At 38.6% G+C, this 24,379-nt stretch overlaps 1 protein-coding gene across 1 annotated transcript in view; it reads right to left on the reverse strand.

Moving 5' to 3' along the window:
• DYNC2H1 (dynein cytoplasmic 2 heavy chain 1) overlaps positions 1-24,060 on the reverse strand; it is a 429,393-nt gene extending 405,333 nt beyond the window's left edge. The window contains exons 1-4 of the mRNA XM_069080147.1: positions 22,570-24,060; positions 5,212-5,382; positions 3,218-3,353; positions 1,771-1,889 (exon numbers count right to left, since the gene is read on the reverse strand). Of these exons, the coding sequence (XP_068936248.1) occupies positions 1,771-1,889; positions 3,218-3,353; positions 5,212-5,382; positions 22,570-22,764 (621 nt within the window). The 5' untranslated portion in view covers positions 22,765-24,060. The remainder of the gene's footprint in view (positions 1-1,770; positions 1,890-3,217; positions 3,354-5,211; positions 5,383-22,569) is intronic.
• Between the last annotated feature and the right edge of the window lie 319 nt (positions 24,061-24,379).

The raw sequence follows: 24,379 nt of genomic DNA on the forward strand, positions 1-24,379 counted from the left end.
GTCGCTAATATCTTTCCTCCCCAAATCTGCTCATATTAACATTTTTATATATTCTACATGATGTCTTCCTCATTAGAATATAAGCTTCTTGAGAACACAGAATATTTAAATTTTGTTTTTGTATCCCCAGTACTTAGGTATGGTACCTAGTACATAATAGGTATTTAACAAATTCTTGCTGATTGCTTGATTTGACTTTATCTAATTCATAGATAATTGTATTCCCTCCAGAATATAATACTTGTTTAGTAAATATTTATAGCCTCATAAGCTCGTAACTTGAGACCTGAAAAAGATTTTAAAGACCATCTAGACTAGAACAAGGATTGATAAGTTGTGACCCACAGGCAAAATCTAACCCCTTGTATGGCTTAAGAATGATTTTCACTAAAAGTAAAGCTCTGTGTGTGTGTGTGTATATGTGTGTGTGTGCAAAATTAATAAAATTTACTTTTGCTAAAAATAAGTTTTAGTTATACAAACTAAGTAAAAACCATTCTTGAGCTATACAAAAACAGGCAGCAGGCTGTATTTGGCCCACAGGCACTAGTCTGCTAATCCTTGAATTGTCCAGTCTCTTAATTTCATAGACTAGAAAACTGAGGTCCAGAGAGGTTACCCAAGATTACACAGGTAGCAAGTAACAGAGGCAAGATTCAAGCTTAGATCCCTGACTCTGAATCCAATGCTCTAATATTGTCTCATGTGATTTTATTTTAAAGTACAGGTGTCCACTTTAGGTTTCCTTACAGTACTATGTTATTTAATAACATTTCTGGGTAATTTTTGGTGACAACAACAACACTGTAAAGACAACTTTAAAAGACTTCTAAGAACTCAAATCAATGTAATGACCAACCATATCTCCAGGGGACCAATAATAAAGAATATCACACATCCTCTGACAGAGAGGTAAAGGATTAGATATACAGAATAAGACTTATATTTTTGGCCATGGATGATATGGAATTTATTTTTTTGTTTGACTATACATATTTGTTACAAGGATTTTGTTTTTGTTTTTTTTCAGTGGGGAGGGATGGAAGGGAGAGGGAAAAAAATAGTTAACTGAAACAATATTCATTTTTTTAAAGTATTTTTTTTCCTTTTGGAGGGAGAAGGCAGGGCAATTGGGGTTGTGACTTGCCCAAGGTCACAAGGCTAGTAAGTGTTATATTTCTGAGGCCGGATTTGAATTCAGGTCACTGTGCCACCTAGCCGCCACAAAAATATTAACTTTTAAAAGTAAGGATGGCTAGGTGGCACAGTGAATAGAGCACTGGCCCTGGAGTCAGGAGGACCTGAGTTCAAATCCAGCCTTAGACACTTAACACAAAAACTAGCCATGTGACCTTGGGCAAGTCACTTAACCCCAACTACCCTCCCAAAAAAAGGCAAAAAAAAAAACTTTTAAAAGTATAAATAGTTACTAGGATTTAAATGTCAGCTTTAAAAGTTTGATTAAAACAATCATTCCAGCACATAATCCAATTAGTTGCAAAGGTATACTCATAAAATATGCACTTGGTAAATCCAACATACTTGAGGATTTTGCTTGAAGCAGTCTTCTGATTTTTAAAACTCAGGCAGATATTTTTCTATTATATTATAATTTATTTCTAATAAATATGTTAAGTAAATTTATTTTCCTAACAAATCTGCATATTGGCATGCAATGACCAGCTTATTTCTGTTCATCTGTTTCTCCCATATAAATTGAGCCCTGAATTGTTTCTGTAACCTGAAAAACAACATATCAAGTAAACATACTCTTGCAACAGCTTCAAAAAGTTCTTTAAAATAAGTGGCCCTTTCTTTGTTCATCTGTTTACTTCCACGATGTGCTTGCTCAATCCAGAACTGGAACTCATCACTTGGTGTAAGAATACCTAATGAATAAATGAAAAAGAAAAGAAAGAAAGAATTTAAAAATCATCAAGAGAAAAAAAGACCACCAGAAAACAACTAGTTAATTCGCTAATTTTGGTTAAATTTGGAACTATACCATTCTTTGGGTATGCAGAAATACTACAACCTTTAAATGTATTTAAAATGAGTTTTCACAATCTTAACTAACAAACATGAGAAACTGTTGCTGGAGTCAAACTTTATTCCCAGAAAGTTCTGTTTAGATTTACAGTGAAAGACGCAGCTAGATGGCACAGTGGATAGAGCATCAGCTCTGGTGTCGGGAGAACCTGAGCTCAAATTCAGTCCGACACATATTAACTGTATTACCCTAGGCAAGTCACTTAATCCCATCTGTCTCCAGAAAGAGGGAGGAAGCAGGGGAAAGAGAGAGAGAGAGAGAGATTGAATGAGAGAGAGATTGAGAGAAAGACAGAGACAGAAGGATTGATTTACAGTGAAGTATTATATATGGTTTTTAACAACAATGCTACACAGTTCACATATCCACTATGGTCTCTACATATTTTTATTATGATAAATTCTTAAGTGGCCAAACTTGTGTTTCCAATATAAATATATTCCAACATAAACATATCCCAAACCTATCCTTCTAAAACTTAATTTCTATTTTATTCTAATCCCTTTTTCCAACTGGAAATTTCTTTTAATCAGCCTTCAAATGAATTTCAAATTAACAGTGTAAATTTACTTATAACAGCTATAGGTAACCATTTTAAATGATTTTAAATTGTCTCTAAAACCTACTCACTCTTTGTTAGTAAATTAGATTCTTTTAGAATTCATTCATTCTTTTAGACCAATCGGGACCAAAATACATCTACCTGATTACCAAGGAACAACTTAAGCAAGGGGGAGGGAGAATAGCACCCATTCATTTCAATAATGATTTTTAAATTAAGCACCTAAAAGGAGAGGCATTTCTTCTTTCAGAAAAGTTATGGACTAAAAATTAGATACCTTCAAGTGCAACATTAGTTGTTCATATGAATAATCATTATCTCTAATATAACTGGAGATGGAACAGTAAACTAAAATGCATTTTAAAACAAAGGTTTTTGACTTAATAGCTCTACAAAATCCACATGACATTTCAATTTTTATGAATTACATCCACACAAATATTGAAAACTAGATTCATTTTTTTTTCAAAACCAACACAGTGAGACTTTAAATTTAACAATAAGAAGCTTGAAATCAGCAAGGTTTCACCAGTCTAAAAAGAATTCTATAGAAAAAGATAAGAATGAATTAATGAGATATGCCTAAATTAAGCTTCAATGTGTACCTCGTATATCATCTTCCTTGAATTTCATTTTTGATAAATTAGTATCTGATCTTCGTAGCACAATACCCAACCCAGCTTCTAACTCACTCAAAAGATTCTGGAGTTTGGGATCAAAATTTTTGCTCCATTCTTGATCCTAAACAAAAACAAATAATTGGAATTATTAGATATGCTGCTCTTAAAACATCACACTCTCTTAAAACACAAAAAAATTATATTTAGTTTTTCCTAGTTGCATATTGTTGTTGTTTTTTAATTTTTTTTAATTTTTCAATTAACAAACAAAAAAAATTTAATTTTCTCTCTCTCCAAACTTCTGTCCCCCAGTGAAAAAAAAGAAAGACAAGATCTGCATAACAAATCTATATAATGAAGCAAAACAAATTTCCACTCTTTCCAAATCCAAAAACACATGTCTGCATCTTGAGTCCATTCTAGCAGGTGCTTAACAAGTACTTGCTAACACCTCCCCTTTCTCAGGAGGAAGGTGGCATGAAGATTATGAAAGCAAGTACAGTCCCTGACTCAGACAGCATTCCTTAAATGTTTTTATTATAAAGAAAGGGTCAAGAAGGCAGCTAGGTGGCACAGTGAATACAGCACCGGCCCTGAAATCAGGAGGACCTGAGTTCAAATTTGACTTCAGACACTTAACACTTACTAAGCCATGTGACCTTGGGCAAGTCACTTAACCCCAATTGCCCTATCTTCCCCCCCTCAAAAAGAAAAAAAAATTTTTTTTTTTAAAGAAAGGGTCAGAGGTGGGGCAGAGGTAGAGTTAAGAGCAAATGACTGGAGTATGATAACCAAAGGCAAGAATAAAATTTCAAAAATAATTTTAAAAGCTTATTAAATTAATCTGAACATAGGATCATATATTTAATGCTGTAAGGAGCCTCAGAAGCCATCAAGTTTAAACCCCTCATTTTACAGAGGAGAAAACTGAGGTGCAGTGATTTGCCCAGAGTTACACAATTAGCAAGTGTCTAAAGTGGGATCTGCACCCAAGTCATCCTGTGGCTCATGCCCTATCCACTACACCACACACAATCAACTCCAAGTTTGAAATTTTCCTCAGACATTTACTATGTGACTATGAAACTCACAGTATCTTACTTTTCTCATCTGCAAAAAGGGAATGATAATAATACTATAACTACATACCTCAGAAGAGAATTATGAGGAAAGTACTTTGAAAACTTTAAACTATTTTATAAATGTAGGTCTTAGATACGTATATACATGTGTATATTTATAGTCATACATACATGAAAGCAGGCGTATGTATATATACACATACATATATATGACAAAAGATGTCTGTGTCTACATATGTGTATTACATGCGTGTATGTGTTTACATGTGTGTGTGTCAGGACCTATAGTTTCCATTCGGATATCTATAACCTTACCTATCTAGATAGATATATACACATACATACACATTCATATATATTATATATGCATATGTGTATGTGTGTATACACACATACACACATCCCTAGAATACTTCTACTAAAAGGACATTCACATCCATGATTTAGCCTTTTGAATAATACCTACTATAAAGAGGGAAATTTTCATTTGAGCTTTCTCCCATTTCTCTATCTGGCAATGTAAAGTTTACCTTAAAAATTAACTATGATAGAGGTAAAAATTCAAATAAAAATTGAAATAATTGCTATTAACAGTGATCAAAATGCTTAAATATCTATAATCTTCCAAAATTGTATTTCTCAAATTATTCAGCTAATAATGGAACTTGTATAAAAGGAGAAGGCCTAAACCTGTCATTACAATGTTCTAGGGAATTCTGGCTATAGTCTCCAAGAGTTGCCTGGAACACTCAGAAAGCACTTTGCTCTGGGTCTATATGTAACAGTACTTGAACGCAGGTTTCCCTGGTTTCATTTTCACCACTCTCTCCACCATGTCACACAGCCCCTCAATGGAGAAAAATGGTAATCATATAAACATTAAAGTATATTACTCACCTTTAGCAACATTGGTGCAAATACTTGCCGTACAGCTTGATAAAGGGAATTAATAGGTGAATCTAACATAGATGACACAAGAATGTTATTATGCACATTATCTTCTGTAATAACTTCAGGTCGAAGTTTAAAAAACACCAACACTTTGTCTTTTGTGTCTCCAACATCAATCTGAAGGGATCAAAGAGAAGAGTTTAAATATTTTCATAGCTTTTGTATTTGGGAAAAACATTTTCTAAATTCTATGTAATTGTTATGTCCTTTTAAGAAAAGTAATAAATATGTTTAAAATAAATAAAATTCAAGAGTCAATATATTTCTGCTCCTAACAAACCTGTGATTGCGAAATTTAAACCTTTTTTTATGTAACTACATATGACCTGTAATTTCACCTATTTATGGAATTCTTGATGTAAAAACTCCCTCTATCAAAGCAGATCAGCAAATCCTCTCTAATTTTCCTTGACAGTGTTAGAAAGTTCCCAGGAATTACAGATTCCTACAGCTAGAGCTAGAAGAGGCCTCAAGTCATCTAGGCCAACCGCCTCATTTGAAAGAAAGAGAAACTGGAAGACAATGAGGTTGGCACAAAGTTATTGAGCGTTAAGAATCAGGACTTGAACTGGGGACCTCAGGATGGGGAGTTGGCATTCTTTGCCCTGGTCACATAACTAGCATCTCTATGACATGCTACCTCTCCATCTCAGTATATGTTAGATATTATCAAACCAGAATAAATGCTATTAAAATGTTTTCTACTCCTTTCAGTCAACTGTATAACTCTGAAAATGTAGTCTATTCTAGAAAATCATCTGCTAAAAGCCTTTCCTGTTCTCAGATTTTCATCAAGGATAACTTCAATTTATACACATACCATTCTCAAATATTTTATAGATGTAAAAAATCAGGCACAGGGGTGGCTAGGTGGCACAGTGAATACAGCACCAGCCCTGGAGTCAGGAGAACCTGAGTTCAAATCCAGGACCTCAGACACTTAACACAAAAACTAGCCATGTGACCTTGGCCAAGTCACTTCACCCCAACTGCCCTGCCTTCCCCAATCCAAAAAGCCAAAAAAAAAAAAAATCAGGCACAGATCACAAGAGCTAATGTCCTCTTTAGCTGTGCCTTTTTAAAGTCTGTGACCTTTTTATTCTTTAGGAATCTTTCCCTTGAAACTCATTTCCTAATGCTTTTAAATTTTTGTAACCTCCAACAGATTTCTTCTGGATATATTTAGTCATCTTCAGTCTCTCCTGCCAACTTCATTTTCTAAAGTGTCACATCAGATACTTAAGTAGTAGAACCCAGATGTGGCAGATCAATCAGTCATTTATTACACACCTATTATGTGCTAGTCAGTGGTGCTGCAGATACAACGACTAAGATGAAATAGTCTTTGCCCTCAAGAAGCTTACATTCTATTGTGGGGGAGGAGGGAATACAGACATATAAGTATATACAAGATCCATTCAAGATAGACATCAGATAAATCTTGGATAAGAAGGTACTAGTATAGCCCAGAAGTCCAAGAAAGGGTCCCTGTAGAAGAATGGTACTTGATTTCAATCTTGAAGCCAGGGATTCTAAATGGTAAAAATGAAGATAGAGAGGCATGGAGGAGAGTAAATACAAAGAAGGATGGAAGATCAGTGATGTGAATGAGAAACAACAACAAGGTCAGTATGGATGAGTGTGTAGAGGGAAATAATGCATAGGGAGATCAGAAAGGTAGGAAGAAGCCATGTTGTGAAGAATTTCAACTATCAAACAGAAGAGTGTGCAGAGAGAGTGTAGTACCAGTGCAATATTTACAGCACTGACCATGACTATAAATAGTCCCATATAGTGCTCCATCGCAAAATATAACAAACTCTCCGTATACAGGACAGAACCAAAGCATTTATTTAGACACCAGAAAATCAAATCAGGAAACCAAATCCATCAAAGTAACATAAAATTTAATGCACCACAATGTAGCAGAGAGCCATGCCATCCTTTAGCCTTCTCACAAACCAATACAAGATCAATATTTACTCACAAACTTCTCTATCTCCTTGCCTGAGCTCCTCTCTCTCCCACCATCTCTCCCACTCTAACTCCCAGTTTCCTGTAGCTCTGTTCCACCCATCAACAAGCTCCTCCCACCACAGGCTCCATGTGACTATATTCAGCCTATCTAGGGGTCAGAGTTTACTTTCAAAGCAGGGAAGGTCTTCAAATTCCCCCTAGGTCTATTAAGGGGCAGGGAAGATCTTCAAATTCCCATTCCCATTACAAAAGGTAAGAGGGAACCAGTGAAAATTATAGGAGGCTAGGGAAGGTTGATTATATGGTAAGATCTTCGCTTTAAGAAAAATCACTTTGGCAACTATATGAAACATAGATTGAAGTGGGCAGAGGCTTAAGGAAAAGAAACCATTTAGGAATCTATTGAAATAGTTAGTTAGGAGGTAATAGGGTCCTGAACTAAGAGGTTGCCCGTGTGAGTGACAAATTTCAGAGATGTCATGGTGGGGAGAAAAATGAGAAAACCAGGTAACAGAATGGATATAAGGGATAAGTGAGAGAAGTAAACAATGGCTTGAAGGATGTCAGTGCCCTCAAAACTAATGGGGAAATGAGGTGGAGCAAAGATGGCAGAGTAAATACAGCGCCTCATCTGGGCTCTCCTCCAAATACCTTTTAAAAATGACTTTAATAAATTCTAGAGCATCAGAACCCACAAAAAGACAGAATGAAACAAATTTCCAGCCCAAGACAACTTGAAAGGTCAACAAGAAAAGTCTATTGCACCAGGGTGAAAGAGAAACACCTGCACAGACTAAGCCCAAGCAAACCGAGAATAAGCCTCAGTGACTGAATTACTGTCAGCAGTGACTGTTTCCAGACCTATCAGCCCACAGACAACTGAGAAGGTCAGCAAGAAAGATCTGTTGCCCCTGGGTAAGAATGGAGCGCCGTCCAGCACAAGCCGTACTGTAACCACAGCCACAGCAAACTAGGAGCAGGCCCTGAGAATCAGCACTGGCTGTGGCAGCTGCAGCCACTGCTTCCAGAGCTCTCAGCTCACAGATGGTAAGGGGGTTGAACAATTGGTTGGAAGGAGATTACAAGGGTCTCTTTGCTAGCACTGAGGTAGGACTCTGTTGCTTTGCCCACACTCAGATCTGGGTGTCAGTCCCAGGGTAAGAAGGGGCACTAGCACCAAAGCTTCTGGCCACAGTGGATGAGGGAATCCTCCTCACAGTTCCAGGGTAGAAAAGAGCGCCTGTGGTCACTCACAGACCAGAGGAGAGGCCAGGAGAGTAGTAGACACCTCTCCTTAGATCATACCACCTTGGAAGAATTGAAAACTTTCAGGTACCTCTGAGAACAGCTGCACAAAACCCATGAAGCTTGGGATGGTTGTGCCCTTCACCCTGGAAACAGAGCACTACTTTAACAGAGTTAAAAGTCAACTAATAGGCTAGGAAAATGAGCAAACAACAGGAAAAAATATTCTGACTACTGAAAGTTACTATAATGACAAGGAAGATTAAAATACACACTCAATAGACAACAAAGTTAAAGCTCCTACATCCAAAGCCTCCAAGAAAAATATGAATTGGTCTCAGGTCATGGAAGAGCTCAAAAAGGATTTTTTAAATCATGTAACATAGCTAAAGGAAAAAGTGGGAAGAGAAATGAGAGTGATGTGGGAAAATCACGAAAATGGTAAAGGGGACACAAAAAAATACTGATGAAAATAAAATCTTAAAAGGCAGAAATTGCCAAACGGAAAAAGAAATCCAAAAGCTCACTGAAGAAAATAATTCCTTAAAAATAAGAATGGAGCAAATGGAAGCTAATGACTTAATGAAATATCAAGAAACAAAAAACAAAACTTTCAAAAGAATGAAAAAATGGAAGACATTGTGAAATATCTCATTGGAAAAACAAATGACTTGGAAAATAGATCCATGAGAAATAATTTAAAAATTACTGGACTGCCTGAAAGCAATGATCAAAAAAAAAAAGGCCTAGACATCATCTTTAAAGAAATTATCAAGGAAAACTGCCCTGATATTCTAGAATCAGAGGTTAAAATAGAAATTGAAAGAAATCCCAAAAATGAAAACTGCCAGGAATATTGTAGCCAAATTCCAGAGTTCCCAGATCAAGGAGAAAATATTGCAAGTAGCTGTATAGAAACAATTCAAGTACCATGGAGTCACAGTCAAGATAACACAAGATTTAGCAGCTTCCACATTAAAGGACCGGAGGGCAAAGGAACTATACTTAAAACCAAGAAACACTTGCCCAGCAAAACTGATCATTAAGTAATTCTTCAGGGAAAAATGGGCATTTTAGAAGATAGAGGACGTCAAGCATTCTTGATGAAAAGATCAGAGCTTAATAGAAAACTTGACTTTCAAAATTCAAGACTCGAGACAAGCATAAAAAGGCAAATAAGAAAGGGAAATCATAAGGAACTTAATAAGTTTAGACTGTTTACATTCCTACATAGGAAGATGATATTTGTAACTTATAAGACCTTTCTCATTATTAGGGTATTTAGAAGGAATACATACAGACAGAGGGCACAAGTGTGAGCTGAATATGAAGGGATGATATCTAAAAAATAAAATTAAGGAGTGAGAAAGGAATGTACTGGGAGAAAGAAAGGGAGAGGTAGAATGGTATAAATTATATGATAAAAAAGAGGCAAGAAAAAGCTTTTACAGTGGAGGGGAAGAGGGGGGAGATGAGAGAGAATTAATGAGCCTTATACTCCAGAGAACTAGCCCAAAGAGGTAATAACATAACAATAACACTCAATTGGGTATAGAAATCTGTCCTACCCTACAGGAAAGTAGAAGAAGATAAGAGAAAGGGTAGAGGGGGTTGATAGAAGTGAGGGCAGATTGGGGGAGGGGGTAGTCAGAAGCAAAACACTTTTGAAGAGAGATAGGGTGAAAGAAGAGAGAGAATAGAATAATTGGGGGTGGGGAAATAGAATGGAGGGAAATACAGTTAGCTATAGTGAATGTGAAAATAATTTGAAGCAAGGTTCTCTGATAAAGTCCTCATTTATCAAACATATATGTAGAGAACTGAGTCAAATTTATAAAAATTAGAGCCATTCCTTAATTGAGAAACGATCAAAAGATATGATCAATATGAAAAAATACTCTAACTCACTGCTGATTGGAGAAATGCAACTAAAACAATTCTGAAGTACTACTTCATACCTATTAGACTGGCTAATAGGACAGAAAAGATAAATGACAAATATTAGAGGTGATGTGGGAAAAATGAGACTTTAATGCACTGCTGATAGAACTATGAAATGATTAAACCATTCTGTAGAACAATTTGGAACTATTCTCAAAGGCCTACGCATACCCTTTGACCTAGTAATACCACTACTAGGTCTATATCCCAAAAGAGACAAAAAACAAAAAGGAAAAGGACCTATATGTACAAAAATATTTATAGCACCTCTTTTCGTGGGGATAAAGAATTAGAAACTGAGGGGATGCCCATCAAATTGGGGAATGGCTAAACAATCTGTGATACATGATTATGATGGAATATTATTGTACTACAAGAAATGATAAGCAGCATGCTCTCAGAACAATCTGGTAATACTTGCATGGGCTGATAAAAGTGAAATGTATTGTGTAATGTAACTAGACTTTCTCAGAGATACAATGTCCAAGACAACTCTGAAGGACTTATAATGAAAAATGCTCTCCATCTAGAGAGAAAGAACTGATGGTATCTGAATACAGAGTGTACTTTTTTTACTTTATTTTTCTTGAGATTTTTTTTTGTCTATGTTTTCTTTCACAACATGACTATTAAGGATATGTTTTGCATGACTACACATGTATAACCTATAGCAAATTCCTTAACTTCTCAATGAGGGTGGGTGGGGAGGGAGAAAGGGTGATAATTCATAACTCAAAGTTTTAAAACAAATGTCAAAAATGGTTCTTACATGTAATTGGGGGAAAACAATACTAAAAAAAGCTAAAAAAAAAAACAGTAATGAGGAAGTAAAGAAGAGGGAGGAGGGTCAGAAAAACAATAACAAGGTCTGTTCTGGACATGAGATACCTATGGATATTCAGTTGGAAATGTTCACAAGACAAGCAGCTGAGGATGTGAGACTAGAGAACAGGTGGTAAAATAGGATATATAGATGTGAGCATCATTTATATAGAGATAAGAATTTAACTCATGGGAGCTAATGAGGTAACCAAGACAGAAAACACAGAAAAGAAAACAGAGCCCAGCACAGCACCCTGGGATACAACCACAGGTAATGTGCATGACAGAGATGATGAAACAGTGAAGAAAACTGAGGAATGTTTAGATAGGTAAGAAGGGAAGCAAAGCACGTAAGTAAGAGCAGTGTCAGGAAAACACAGAGGAAAGGGCCTCCAGGAGGAGAGGCCGGTCAAGCACTGAGAATCTCCTACCGGTATGTGCCGGGCACTGTGCGCCTTACACATATCACCTCATATGATCCTCACATGAACCCTGGGAGGTAGGTGCTATTATTACTCTCATTTTACAATTGAGGGAACTGAGGTAAATAGAGTATAAGCAACTTCCAGGACCACAGAACTATGAAGTATTTGAGGCCACATTTGTATTCAGATGTTCCTGAGCCCAAGCCCAGTGCTCTAACTACTACATCACCTAGCTGCTTCCTCTAGGCCGGCAGAATCAAACGTTACAGAGATCTAGAAAGATGAAGATGGAGAAAATGCCAACAGATTAGCAATTCTTTCACTGGCAATTTTGGAAAGAGAAATTTTACTTGGATGATAAGGTCAGAAGTCAGAATACAAAGGGTCGAGAAAACAGAGAAGTGGAGCTAGCAAGAGTAATTTTTTTTTCAAAGAGTTGAACTAAGAAAAGAGAAAAGGACATAGGATAAGAGCTGGCAGGGATGTTCAGACCCAAAGCTTTTGTTTTGTTTTGTTTTTTTAAGCAATCGGGGTTAAGTAACTTGCTCAAGGTTACACAGCCAGTTATTTCTGGGTGTGGTGCTAAGTATCTGAGCCCAGATTTGATCCCCAGGTCATCCTGACACTGGGGCCAGTGCTCTTACTCGCTGAGCCACTTGGCCGCCCCTAAGCAATTAGGGTTAAGTAACTTGCTCAAGGTTACACAGCCAGGTGTTTCTGGGTGGGTGCTAAGTGTCTGAGCCCAGATTCGATCCCCAAGTGATCCCTACACTGGAGCCGGTGCTCTTAGTTGCTGTGCTACCTGGCCGCCCCCAAAAGCTTTTTTAAGGATGGGAAAAACAGACACGTTTGTAGACAGCAAGGAAGAATGAGCTGACTAGGAAAAATTTTAAATGAAAGAGAGAAAAAGAATGATAGTGGAGACAATAGGCTCAAAAAGAACAGAGGCATTGGGATCAAGGGTATAACATAGAGGAGCTGTCCTTGGAGAGAAGGTATACCTCCTCAGCAGGAACTGAAGTATAAAAATAGAAAAAGTGGAATATGATGTTAAGGGGTTACAAGGAGGAGTGTAGAAGACAGAGATCATGAATCATTTCACATTTCCCAGTAAGTGTGAGGCAAAAGCTTCATCTGAAAGGGAGGGGAGGCCCTTGGGAAGGTTGAAGAGAGGAAAAAAAATAACTGAAACAGTCACCATGATGAGTGAGATAGCATATAAATTGGAGAAGAGTTTTTAAAAATACTCTGTGCAGTGAAGGACCAGTTGAGATTAAATAACATGAATCTGTAATGAACCTCATGATCCCTGTTTCATGACTTCCTTCAACTTCATTCAACAATTCATGACTAGGAGTGAAAGAAGATGAATGGTAGGAATGATCCAAGATCAGGGTTTCACAAAACATGATCCTGGACAAGAGGACAATGAACAAGGACTAAGGAACAAGGGACTTCAATCAATCAGTCAGTCAATAAACATTTTATTAAGTACCTATTATGTGTCAGATACACAGGCACCAGGGGCAGCTAGGTGGTACAATAGATAGAACATCAGGCCTGAAGTCAAGAAGACCCGAGTTCAAAGCCGGTTTCAGATGCTTACTGATTGTATGACCTGGCCAAGTCTCTTAACCCTGTTTGCCCTAGTTTCCTCATCTGTAAAATGAGCTTGAGAAGGAAATGGCAAACTATTCTAGAATCTCTGCCAAGAAAACCCCGAGTCAAGAAGAGTTAGACATGACTGAAACAACTGAAAAACAACACCACTGCCAAAGCTGACGGAATCTTCCAGGATGATGCGTTTCCAGGTCTCCAAAGTAGAGGGGAATATACAACTCAACTGGTTCACTAAGGAGGAAGGGAGAAGAGTATGGCTATGGCAAGAGTGATGACTAGAGGGTGGGCCAAGATAGCAGAGAAAAGCCAGAGAGTTGCCTGAGCTCAGCCCAGTTCCCTCAGAAACAACATTAAATCAAGCCTCTAAATGAATTCTGGAGCAACAGAACCTACCAAAAGACGGAGTGAAACAATTTTCCACCTTAAGATAACTTAAAGGAAAAGGTCTGTCTCACTTGGGTAAAAGGGGAGCACAGCCCAATGCAGATCATGTCCAGGCAAGTCACTGGGAGGCTCTCAGCCACAGATCAGATCAGCCACCAAAGCCTCTTGGTCCTGGCTCAGTAGCCCAGAGGCACAACAGTCCAGCTGTGAGGCCTCCTGATCCAGCACAAAAGGAAACTGCCCGCTTGAGACCCACGCCCCCTCACCCCACAACAGGCACAATTAGGCTGAGCTACCCCAGTACAGTGGGCAAGCCTCTAGCACCTGAAGCTCCAGTGCAGAAAGCTAATAACCAGGTCCCTGACACCCAGCACAGTGCTTCCATGCCCCAGGAATAGAGGTCAACTTTAAAAGCCATGAAACAGGCAAAAAAGAACCTTGACCATAGAAAATTACTATGGTGACAGGGAAAATCAAAACACAAACTCAGAAGAGGACAGCATTGTCAATATACCTATATCAGAAACCTCAAAGGGGAATACGAATTGGTCTCAAGCCCAAAAAACCTTGGAAGAGTTCAAAAAGGATTTTAAAAGTCAAATAAGAGAAGTAGAAGAAAAAATGGAAAAGAAAAGAGAGGTATGCAAGAGAGAGTCAACAGCTTGGAAAAGAAAGAACAAAAATTGACTCAAGAAAACAATTCCTTTAAAAATACAATTGGTCAATTAGAAAAAAAAAAATCCACTGAAGAAAACAACTCTTGGCATGGCTAGGTGGCACAGTGAATACAGCACCGGCCCTGGAGTCAGGAGGACCTGAGTTCAAATCCAGCCTCAGACACTTGACACACTTACTAGCTGTGTGACTTTGGGCAAGTCACTTAACCCCCAAGTGCCTTCCAAAAAGCCAAAAAAAACAAAAACAACTCTTTTAAAAGTAGAATTGACCAAAGAGAAAAGGGAGTACAAAAGCAAACTGACAAAAATAATTCCTTAAAAATTAGAAATGGGCAAGTGGAAACTAATGACTCTATGAGACATCAAGAATCAGTCTAACAAAATCAAAAGGATAAAAAAAAATAGAACAAAACGTAAAAAACCTTCCCTGGAAAAACAACTGACCTGGAAAATAGATCCAGACCTTTGGAGTTGTACGAGTAGCTCCACTTGGAGCCTGAGCATCCCAAACAATGGCCTAACCTGATAAGTTCTGGGGCAGTCCCCGAAAGCCCTGCCCAAGCCCTAGCTACCACCTGGCTAACCTGGATATGGAGTTAGTGTCACTGCTGATAAGAACGAATCACCATGGTAACATCCACAAATCTACCTCATTTTATGTTTTACTCTTTTCCTTCCAGTGCCATTTGAGAATGATCTTATCCAGCTGCTTCTTATGCTAGGTCCCCTAAAAGTTCATTTTCCTCATTTTGCAATGCTTCAGCCTCCTCTGAAACAACTTCAATTAAATTACAATCCAAAAGATGTCTCCTATATAACTATGCCTCTCTCCAACACAAAGGGGATTTTAACTGAACATAAAAGTGATCTTACCATAAGTAGCTTATGTTTTCCTACAAATATAATATCATTTCCACAGATCTCACCTCAAAAATGTCCTATAAAGGTATTTTGTGCATCACACTTTTTAATCAAGGTGACACATGAATTAAACTAGATTTCTTTAAATTAGGCCTGTTTTAAGTAGGACAATTAATAGTACTTTTTTTCAGTACCTGAAAAATATATAAGTCCAAAGGAAAAGTTTTTGTAGTTCAGTTCCCACAATCAATTTGGTTTCCTTTTCCCCAAAACGAAATTCTATGCTTTTGAAAGTTTTAAAATAAAGTGTCAATTGTGAAGGTAGCAGACAACTTGCAATAATGACCATAGTAACTTTTCTTGCTATTTTTCTTGGTTTTAGCCATGAGTTTTCACACACTGACAAGATTGGTGATTCTGTCTTTCTTTGTATCCCTAGTGGTTGGCATAGTACTTGGCATATAGCAAACTCTAAGAAATGCTTATTTTTTGACTAACTGATGCCCCATTTTTATAACAAAAATATTCACACTTCTGAGTCATGTCTCTGGACTGAATATTTGACACTAGCCACTGGCCATAGGTATTTGTGTTTTAAAATTGAATCTACAATATTTATTTTAAAAGATGATATGTTTAACTCTCTAATTATGGAATTTAATTTTCTCAGCTTTCACCCTTCTTAACTTTCCTTGATCAAGCCTAGGTCTTGATAATGTTAACCACCTCCTCCTCTTGGACCCTCTTTCTTCCCTGGTTTCCATGATTATGCCCCTTCCATTTTAGTCTTCTTTGCAGAATCACCATCCTTCTCCTGCCTCTTGGTGCTCCCCAAGATTCTGTCACAAGCCATCTTCTCTCCTATCTTCCCATATAATGTCTTGGATATTTTCTTACCTCTCATAGGTTCAGTTTTTATTTCCATACAGATGACTGACAAATCTATACATCCGTTCTCAATTCTGTCCTGAATTCCAGACATGTACTGTCAACTGCCCAGAGAATGGCTCCTCCTTGCTGTCCCACAGATATCTCAAATTCAACATCTCTAAAACCAAACTAATTTCACTCTACCATACCTGAACTTCTACCACATATCCCTAGTTGACTGGAGGCCACTCTTCTCTCAGTTAACCTTAGAGTCTACTCTTTCTCTCAAGTCCAAAATTCAAGAAATTGACAATTTTTTCTGGTTCTACCTCTACCACATCTTTCATATATATTCCATTCTCTCCACCACCCTACAATTGGGTCTGCATCACCTAGAGCATTGTAGTCATCTAATTGTTCTCCCTGTTTCTAGTCTCTCCCCTCTCTGATACAAATTTATTTTGTATCAAAATTCTCTGGCCCATGATTGATGTCACTCTTATGTTCAAGTGTACTTGGCTTCAACTCCTAGAAAATTCTTCAAGGTATCATAAAAAGAGATGCCTAGGAGCATCTAGGTAGCACTGTGAATAGAGTACCAGTCCTGGAGTTAGGTGGACCTGAGTTCAAATCTGGCCTCAGACACTTAACACAAAACTAGCCGTGTGACCTTGGACAAGTCACTTAACCCCAATTGCCCTACCTTCCCCCTCAAAAAAAAAAAAGAGATGTCTAGTGAATATCTAGAAAGGGAAACACTGATGATAAAGAATCTGTATGGGTTCACAATTCATTGTAATTCATGCCAGACCAACCTCATTCTCTTTTATGACAGACACGGTAACTAAGCTAATAGTTGAGAATGCTGTTAGCAAAGCTATCAATAAAGTATTTTATATTATTCTGTGGGGAAGATGGAAGGTTATGGATTGTACAATAATACAATCTGATGTATTCTGAACTGGTTAGATGGTCAGACTCAAAGAATAGCCATCAACATAGGTGAAGGTTCCTAGCTTAGTACTTGTTATGAGAATGGGAATTTAAGATCTTCCCTGCCCCTAGGCCCTTTGATAGTCTTAAGTGCACCTGGAGCCTGTGGCAGGAGGCTTGGTTTTCAGGAATGCCCACACCTTGGTGCTCTGTAATTGGGCAGTGGGTCAAGAAGGCTGTGACATATCTGAGCCAGGAGAAGGCTATATAAACCCTGATGTGAGGCTTTGTTTTGGGGCTTACTTTGAGAAGTGTTGTGTGATTTGAACAGATGAGATTCTGGGCAGCCGTCGAGCCCCCCAGCTTTGAAAACCCAGATGTTGGTGCTTCCCTCTCTGGTAATTGTGACTAACTATGGATGTAATGGTCAAACAGTTGGAAGCCTGTTTGCTGAAATGTTTCTCTGTCTTCTTGTAATTTCTGCTTGCAATTTGTTTGTATTCTCTGAAGTTTGGGGTGCTGACTTTTTCCTCTGAACTAGGTAAATGATATGTTTGACTGATTAAAGCAAGATTGTTAACCCATTTTGAGTTGCTTTCCTTTAGAAAAGCAGATCTAAGAACCTGTGTTGGCATCCACCCTGGGGATGCTGGGGTGCTTGCTGGAACTGTACTCCACAGATCTGTGCTCAGCCCTATACTGTTTAACATTTATCACTTACCTAGATAAAAGTATAGATAGTATGCTCATATGTGGAGATGACAAAAAACTGAAAGGGATAGCTAACACACAGGATGACAGTCAGAATCCAAAAGCATCTAGACAAACTGGAGCACTACATTGAACATAAAATGAAATTCAATAAGAAAAAATATAAAATCTTGCCTGTGGTACCAAAAAAATCAATTCCACAAATGAAACATGGAAGAAGCATGGATAGACAGCAACACTTTTGAAAAGGACCTGGGGATTTCAGTAGACTACAAGCACAGTATGAGTCAGTATTGTGATGGGGAGGCCAAAATGCTAATGCAATCTTGAGCTGCATTAAGAAGGACACAGAAAACAGGAACAGTGTATCCCACTGTACTCTGCCCTTATCAGACCTCATGTGATATTGTACCCAGTTTTGGATACAACAGTTAGAAAGACATTAATATGTTGGAGAATGTCCAGAGGAGGGCAACTAGAATGGTGAACAGTCTTGAATCCAAGACATAAGAAAACCATTTCAAAGAACTTGACATGATCAGCTTGCATAAAAAGGACTCAGGGACATGATAACTGTGTTCATGTTAGTTTGAAGGTCTGCCATGAGGAGGTGCACTTAAGACTAGCACTGTTTGGACCAAAGGGGCAAAACCAGAGCAATGAGAGGATGTGGCAAAAAGGCTGATTTTTTATATCAGGAAAACCTTGCTAATAATTCAAGCTATTTAAAATAGAAATAGACTCCCCCTTCTTGGAGGCCACATACTGAGTATGTGATAGTGGAAATTCCTTTGTGTATGGGTTTACTGGGTCCCTTCCAACTCTCTCAAATTCTGTAATTCTTAAGATCTTTCAGTGGCTTACCTAGCCAGGCAATTTGCAGCCTTCCACAGTCTGGCTCCCATGCAACTTCATACAACTAGTTCTCACAAATGCTAAACTGCAGGCCAAATGGATCACCACATCTCAGAATTCAACACTCCATCTCCCATACCCATACTTTCACATAAGCTAGTTCCTGGGCCCACTTTTCTCTTTTCTCCACCTCCCAAAACCTTGTTTTCCTTCAAGGCTCAGGTAATGTACCACCCTCTGAGAAGTCTTTCCACAATTGTTAGGTGATCTCTCCCCTCTCAATCTTCTGGTACTGTAATTATTTATGTACACACAATGACGTTCCAATGAACTATAAGCTCCTTGAGTACAGGAACTATTTTGTTTTTTATTTTTCTATTTCCAGCACCTACCATAATGTCTTACACAAAATAGACATTTAATAAATGGTGGTTAGATTGCACTCCTTTCTCTAACCCATTTTAAGAAAAAACAACCAAGAACACTTTTTCCTCATATAATTTCCTACTTTAGCCTTCTGTTTTGAAATAGCAGCCAAATCTGGCAACCAAGCCTTTTTTATAACATCAAAATAATGAGTTTCAGGATCCTAGCATCTTTGATTTGAAAGGGACCTTGAAAGTCATCAAACTCAAACCGGTTTTATCCTAAGGAAAGGCAGGAAAAGAGCTAAATTAAAGATTCAGTCACTAGCTCAACTAAAGAAAAAGAATGCATTAGCACATATGCTACATGCTCCCTGGTACACTGTGCTCCTGTTACTGGAGAGGTTGGCCACTGATGAATTAAGGTAACCACTCTGCCAGCAGAAAGTCAACTGTGAGAGTTCCAAATGGATTTCTAACTCTTCCATAAAATGTAAAAATAGCAAGCAATCCTGGTTCTTCTTTCCATTCTTCCCAAAGGTCCTTAAGCCCCCAAACTGAAGTTTAAAAATAAATAAAATCCTAAATGCAAACACTGCCTTTTAATACTTTTCAAATAACTTCTGTATTTCCATTTGTTTTCCTTACATGCTGTCATGCACATCTTTACTCCCTGAATCTTATTGTGAAACTCTGCTTAAAGGTGGGTTTTTTCCCAAGCTAAGTGACACTTTTCTGAATACTGAATTCTGCATAAATTTGTATAATTAACTGTTCTTAAATAAAAGAAACTTAAAATCACAAACATTAGTAATAGTACCATAGGTGTAGCACAATATGGCAGATATTCAAATAATTTCTTGCCTAGTCCTCTCCAGATGTTTTGTAGTAGAAAGAGTACTGAACTTTCAGTCAAAGAAATTTGGATTCAAATCTTAGCTCTACAAGTTACTGCCTGTGAACCTCAATTTCTTGATATATAAAATGGGAATAAAAAATACTACCTGTCTCATAGGACCACTCTAATAAACAAATGAAATGCTGTATGTAAAATGTTTTGCTAATATTAAAAGCTATATAGATATATTATTATTAACCTGAGTTTCTTTTGTCCTCTGAAAAATGGTTATAATAATACCTGTACTATGTCATAGGGCTATAGTCAATCAATAAGCATTTATTAGCCTTTATTATTATGAATATGTGTCAAGTGCCTAGGATACAAAGAAGGCCCCTGTCCTTAAAGTTCATATATTGTAAGAAAGAGACAACATGCAAATAATTATGTACATACTCTTAAGGTATATGAAAGATAAATGTAAGATAATCTCAGTGGGAATGCACTAACAATGAAGGAGAACCAGAAAATGCTTCTTGTCCACCTCAGAGCAACTAGGTGGTACAGTAATAGAGCACTAGGCCTGCAGTTAGGAAGATTTGAGTTCAAATCCAACCTCAGACACTTACAAGCTCTGTGATACTTAATTTCCCTGAGTTTCTTCATCTGTAAAATGAGAATGATAATAGCACCTACCTCTCAGAGTTGTTGAGAGGATCAAATGAGACAGCATTTAAAAAGCACTTAGCATAGTGCCTTGCACACAGTAGGTACTATATAGATGCTTATTATCTTCCCTTTCAGCAGAGTCTTTAAAGAAGTTAGAGAAGCCAGAAGGTGGAGCTGAGGAGACAGAGCATTCCTGGCATGGGGTGTAGCCAGTGAAAAAAGATCCAGAGTGGGAAGACAGAGTCCTGTGCCAGTTACAGCAAGAAGACCAGTGTAGCCAGATGACAATGGAAAAGAATAAAGTATAAGAAGACTGGAATAGTAGGAATGGGCCAGGTTGTAAAGGACTTTAAAAGCCACACAAAACATTTTACATTTGATTCTGGAGGAATGAAGTACTTTGTAAATCTTAAGGCCATGTGTAAATTAAGTAAGTATTTTACAGCAACTTACAGGCCCACAGCCTAGAGTCAAATCCTGCCTCAGTCATTTACTAGCTAAATGCATGACCCTAAGCGAATCCTTTCTGTCTCTGTACAGTTTCTTCATCTGCAAAATGGGGATAATAATATTACCCAGGGTTGGTGTGGTGATAAAATCTGATATTTGTAAAGGGTTTTGCAAACCTTCAAGAGCTACATAAATGCTAGGTATTATTGAGCTGTAGAGAAGGGGAAAATAATAAGTAAAAGCAGCACCTTTAAAAAGAACTATTTTGAAGAAGGGCATGAAATTAATAAGAGGAAACTTCATCCAAGTCTAGCCTTTGACTGAATGTTATCACAGGAAGGTCAGATAAACTTCTTAGTAGCTGATAAAATTGTAAATTACAGTCAGGATTTGTAGCCCAGTCCTGTAATCCCTGCTACTGGGAGAGGACAAAGGTTGATATATAGTAAAAGTTCTGAATTGTAGTAGGGCTAAGCTAATCCAGTGGGAGTCCACACTTGAGTGTGGCACCAAAGCCCAAGGGGACCACCAGGGGCCACCAAACCTCCCTTAGGAGAGGCTCACAGGCCCACATCAAAAACAAGCTTAATTAAAGCCTTTGTGCTGCTCTAGTCAGGAGTGACCCCTGTATTTTCCAGGGGATAAGAGGACTGGGTCTCAAAAAATCCAAAAACAACAAAAACCTTGTAAATTTCAGAGGACTTGCCAATATCCATTATTGGAGGTATTTTCCAAACAGGAATTCTGATTGGAAATGTGGAGGAGAAACAGTTTGCACATGGAATCTTGTGGGTTGCAAACAAATTCCTAACAAATTCTGTAATGGAATTACAGAAAGGAAATACTATGGCTCAAGTCAGATGAATGGCTCTAGGGCAGTTAAATGTCTCCGTGAACATAGCACTAGGCCTGTAATCAGGAAGACCTGAGTTCAGAATGGACCTTTGCGCTTACTGGCTGTGTGATCCTGGGTAAGTAACCTAACTTTTGTTTGCATTAATCCAATGGAGAAGGAAATGGCAAATCATTCCAGTATCTCTATCAAGAAAACCCAGTAGTTAGTATGGCCCACGGGGTCATGAAGAGCAAATACTAATGAACCACAACAAAGGAAATCTTAATTGTTGTTGAATGTGGGCAGAAACAACTTTTCGAATAAACAGTCATGCTGGGGTACTAGTGTTGCAAAAAGTCAATAACTTATTCAGGTTTTCCTACACCTCGAACAATTTTCGAGCGCTGTTGCCGAGCCAAATATCCTAAACGTGGTGCGTCTCAACGCAAAAACCTAAAAAGCTGTGACCTCGTTTCTGTGTGTATCCCTTCGAAAGAGACCCATATCCGTCCCCAGGGAGAGAAAGAGTCCAGTGCCGGACCACACATCAATTCGCCCCAGGAGACAGGACTGCCTTAACTTTTACTCCAGGGGTCAGCGCACTAAACCCCTTCCCTGCACATGCTCGCACGTCCCCTACCGGGACTAGCTTCCTCAAGGCCGTTAGAAGCACGTAAACGCACAGCCCTACAGGAGCAGGGAAAGGGAGGCTGCAGCAGCCGCTGCCCGGGGCTCCGGGGCTCCGGGGCTCCGGGGCTCCCCAGGCCCCGGCGCGACGGGCTTTTGCAGCAACCAGGAGCTCACGGCGACGGGTGGGCGGGCGTACCGTGTTGGACAAGGAGATGCCCGTCTCCAGCCGCTGCGCCCGCAGCAGCAGCTGATTCCCGTCGTCCAGGAAGTTGTTGACCTCGGCGCAGTTCAGCAGGTGAGGCAGCTCATAGGGCTCCGACAACATCCCGAAGTAGTTCTGTATGGTGGTGAAGATGAAACGCTTCCGAACGTCCGCCGCTCCGGTCGCCATGATCCCGGCGGGAGGGAGGGAAAGAAGGAAGAAGGAGCAAGTTCGGAGGGAAGTGTAGGGGACGGATCCGAGCTCAGGCCGAAACTCAAGCTCTGGGGTGGGGGCCCCGAGAGCTTTGCGGTAGCCTAGAGCGGTCGCTATGGCGACTGATCACCACGGCTGCGCAGAAAGAGACTCTGGAGCGCGCACGTGAACGAGCGCGCCCGCCAAAAGATGAAACCGATCGACTACTTCGGAGTGCCTCCTCTGACCTCCGCAGCTGTCACTCCTCGGCACTGTTCCCTCCTCCTCATCCCGACCTCCATTCTAATCTCCTTTGCCTTCAGTTAGGCAGTCTCTTTTCCAGATTCCCTAGGAGCTTCTGGGCCCTATATCCCTTCTGTAGATGATGTTTGCTTTTAGTTTATCCTTGTAGTGCGATATAATGGACAGACCTCGGAAAGGCTTTGAAAACGGACTGCGCATAGTAGATGCTTCGTTAATATTTAGTAGATACCTATGTTCCCTTCTCATCTTTTTGCACTACCAGTTTTTAAAAATACTTGTTTTCTTTTTTAAAACGACACCTAAATTTCCCCCATATCCCTTTTCCCCCAAGCCTATTTCCAAAGAGCCATCCTTTTATGACCAAAAAAAAGAACTTTTTTTTAAGAAAAAAGGAAAAGGAGGAAGGAGAACAATTCGAAAAACCTGGTCAATACGTTGAAAAAAATCTGATATGTGCAATATTACACACCAGTTGACCCCCACCTTTGCAGAGGAGCTGAAGGAGTTGGAGAAGTGTCAGATCTTTTGGAGGGGATATCTTTTTAATTTTTCCAGTATTTACGTTCTCCTGTTTGTGTTTGCTCTCTCTTCCATCTCTAGTTATTGTATATATTTTTAAATTTTTATTTAATTTTTAATTTGTAGAGTAAAACAAGCATTTATATAATAGAATATTTTTTTTTACATAAATTGTACATTTATGTTGTGTCCTGGCTCTGCTTACTTCACTTTGCATCTGTTTATGCAAATCTGTCAACACTTATCTGTATTGATTGTATTGCTCCTTTGTTATAGCACAGTAATATTCCATTATATTCTTGTGCCGTGATTTGTTTAGCCGCTCCCCAATCAATGGTTCCCTACTTTTTTTTTGTTTTTTTGCTACAGCTATAAAAAATGTCATATTGCCAGGTTTGTTTTTTTTTATCAGAATCTGAGTCTCTTTGTTTCTCTAGTTCTCAGTTTCCTCATATAATCCAGGCAGTCCATTACATTTAAAATTAGTTTACTGACCTTGGACAAGTCCCTTAACCCCAATAGCTCTGCCTTCCCCCCCTCCAAAAAAAAAAGACAAAAGAAAATTAGTTTAAAAAGATCATTTCCAAAGTCCTTTGGTTTCTCTGTATCTTTTAGTCAGTTCTTCTATACCATTCATTCCCACTCACACTGAAGAATTTACAGTGTAACCAGAGACAGCCACCCCTTACCTTCTTCCCCAGCCTTAAATACACATATATACACACACCAACTATTTCAGAGGCAAGAGCACCTCTAAAACTATATAAGCACAGCCTACAGCTGAAACTAGAAATACTAGAAAAGCTACATTAAATAAGCCAGTAGGAGA

The sequence above is a fragment of the Petaurus breviceps genome, unplaced genomic scaffold (assembly GCF_028583685.1).
Source record: "Petaurus breviceps papuanus isolate PSGF00001 unplaced genomic scaffold, PetGlider_PUasm1.0 91133, whole genome shotgun sequence".
Classification (NCBI taxonomy): domain Eukaryota; kingdom Metazoa; phylum Chordata; class Mammalia; order Diprotodontia; family Petauridae; genus Petaurus; species Petaurus breviceps.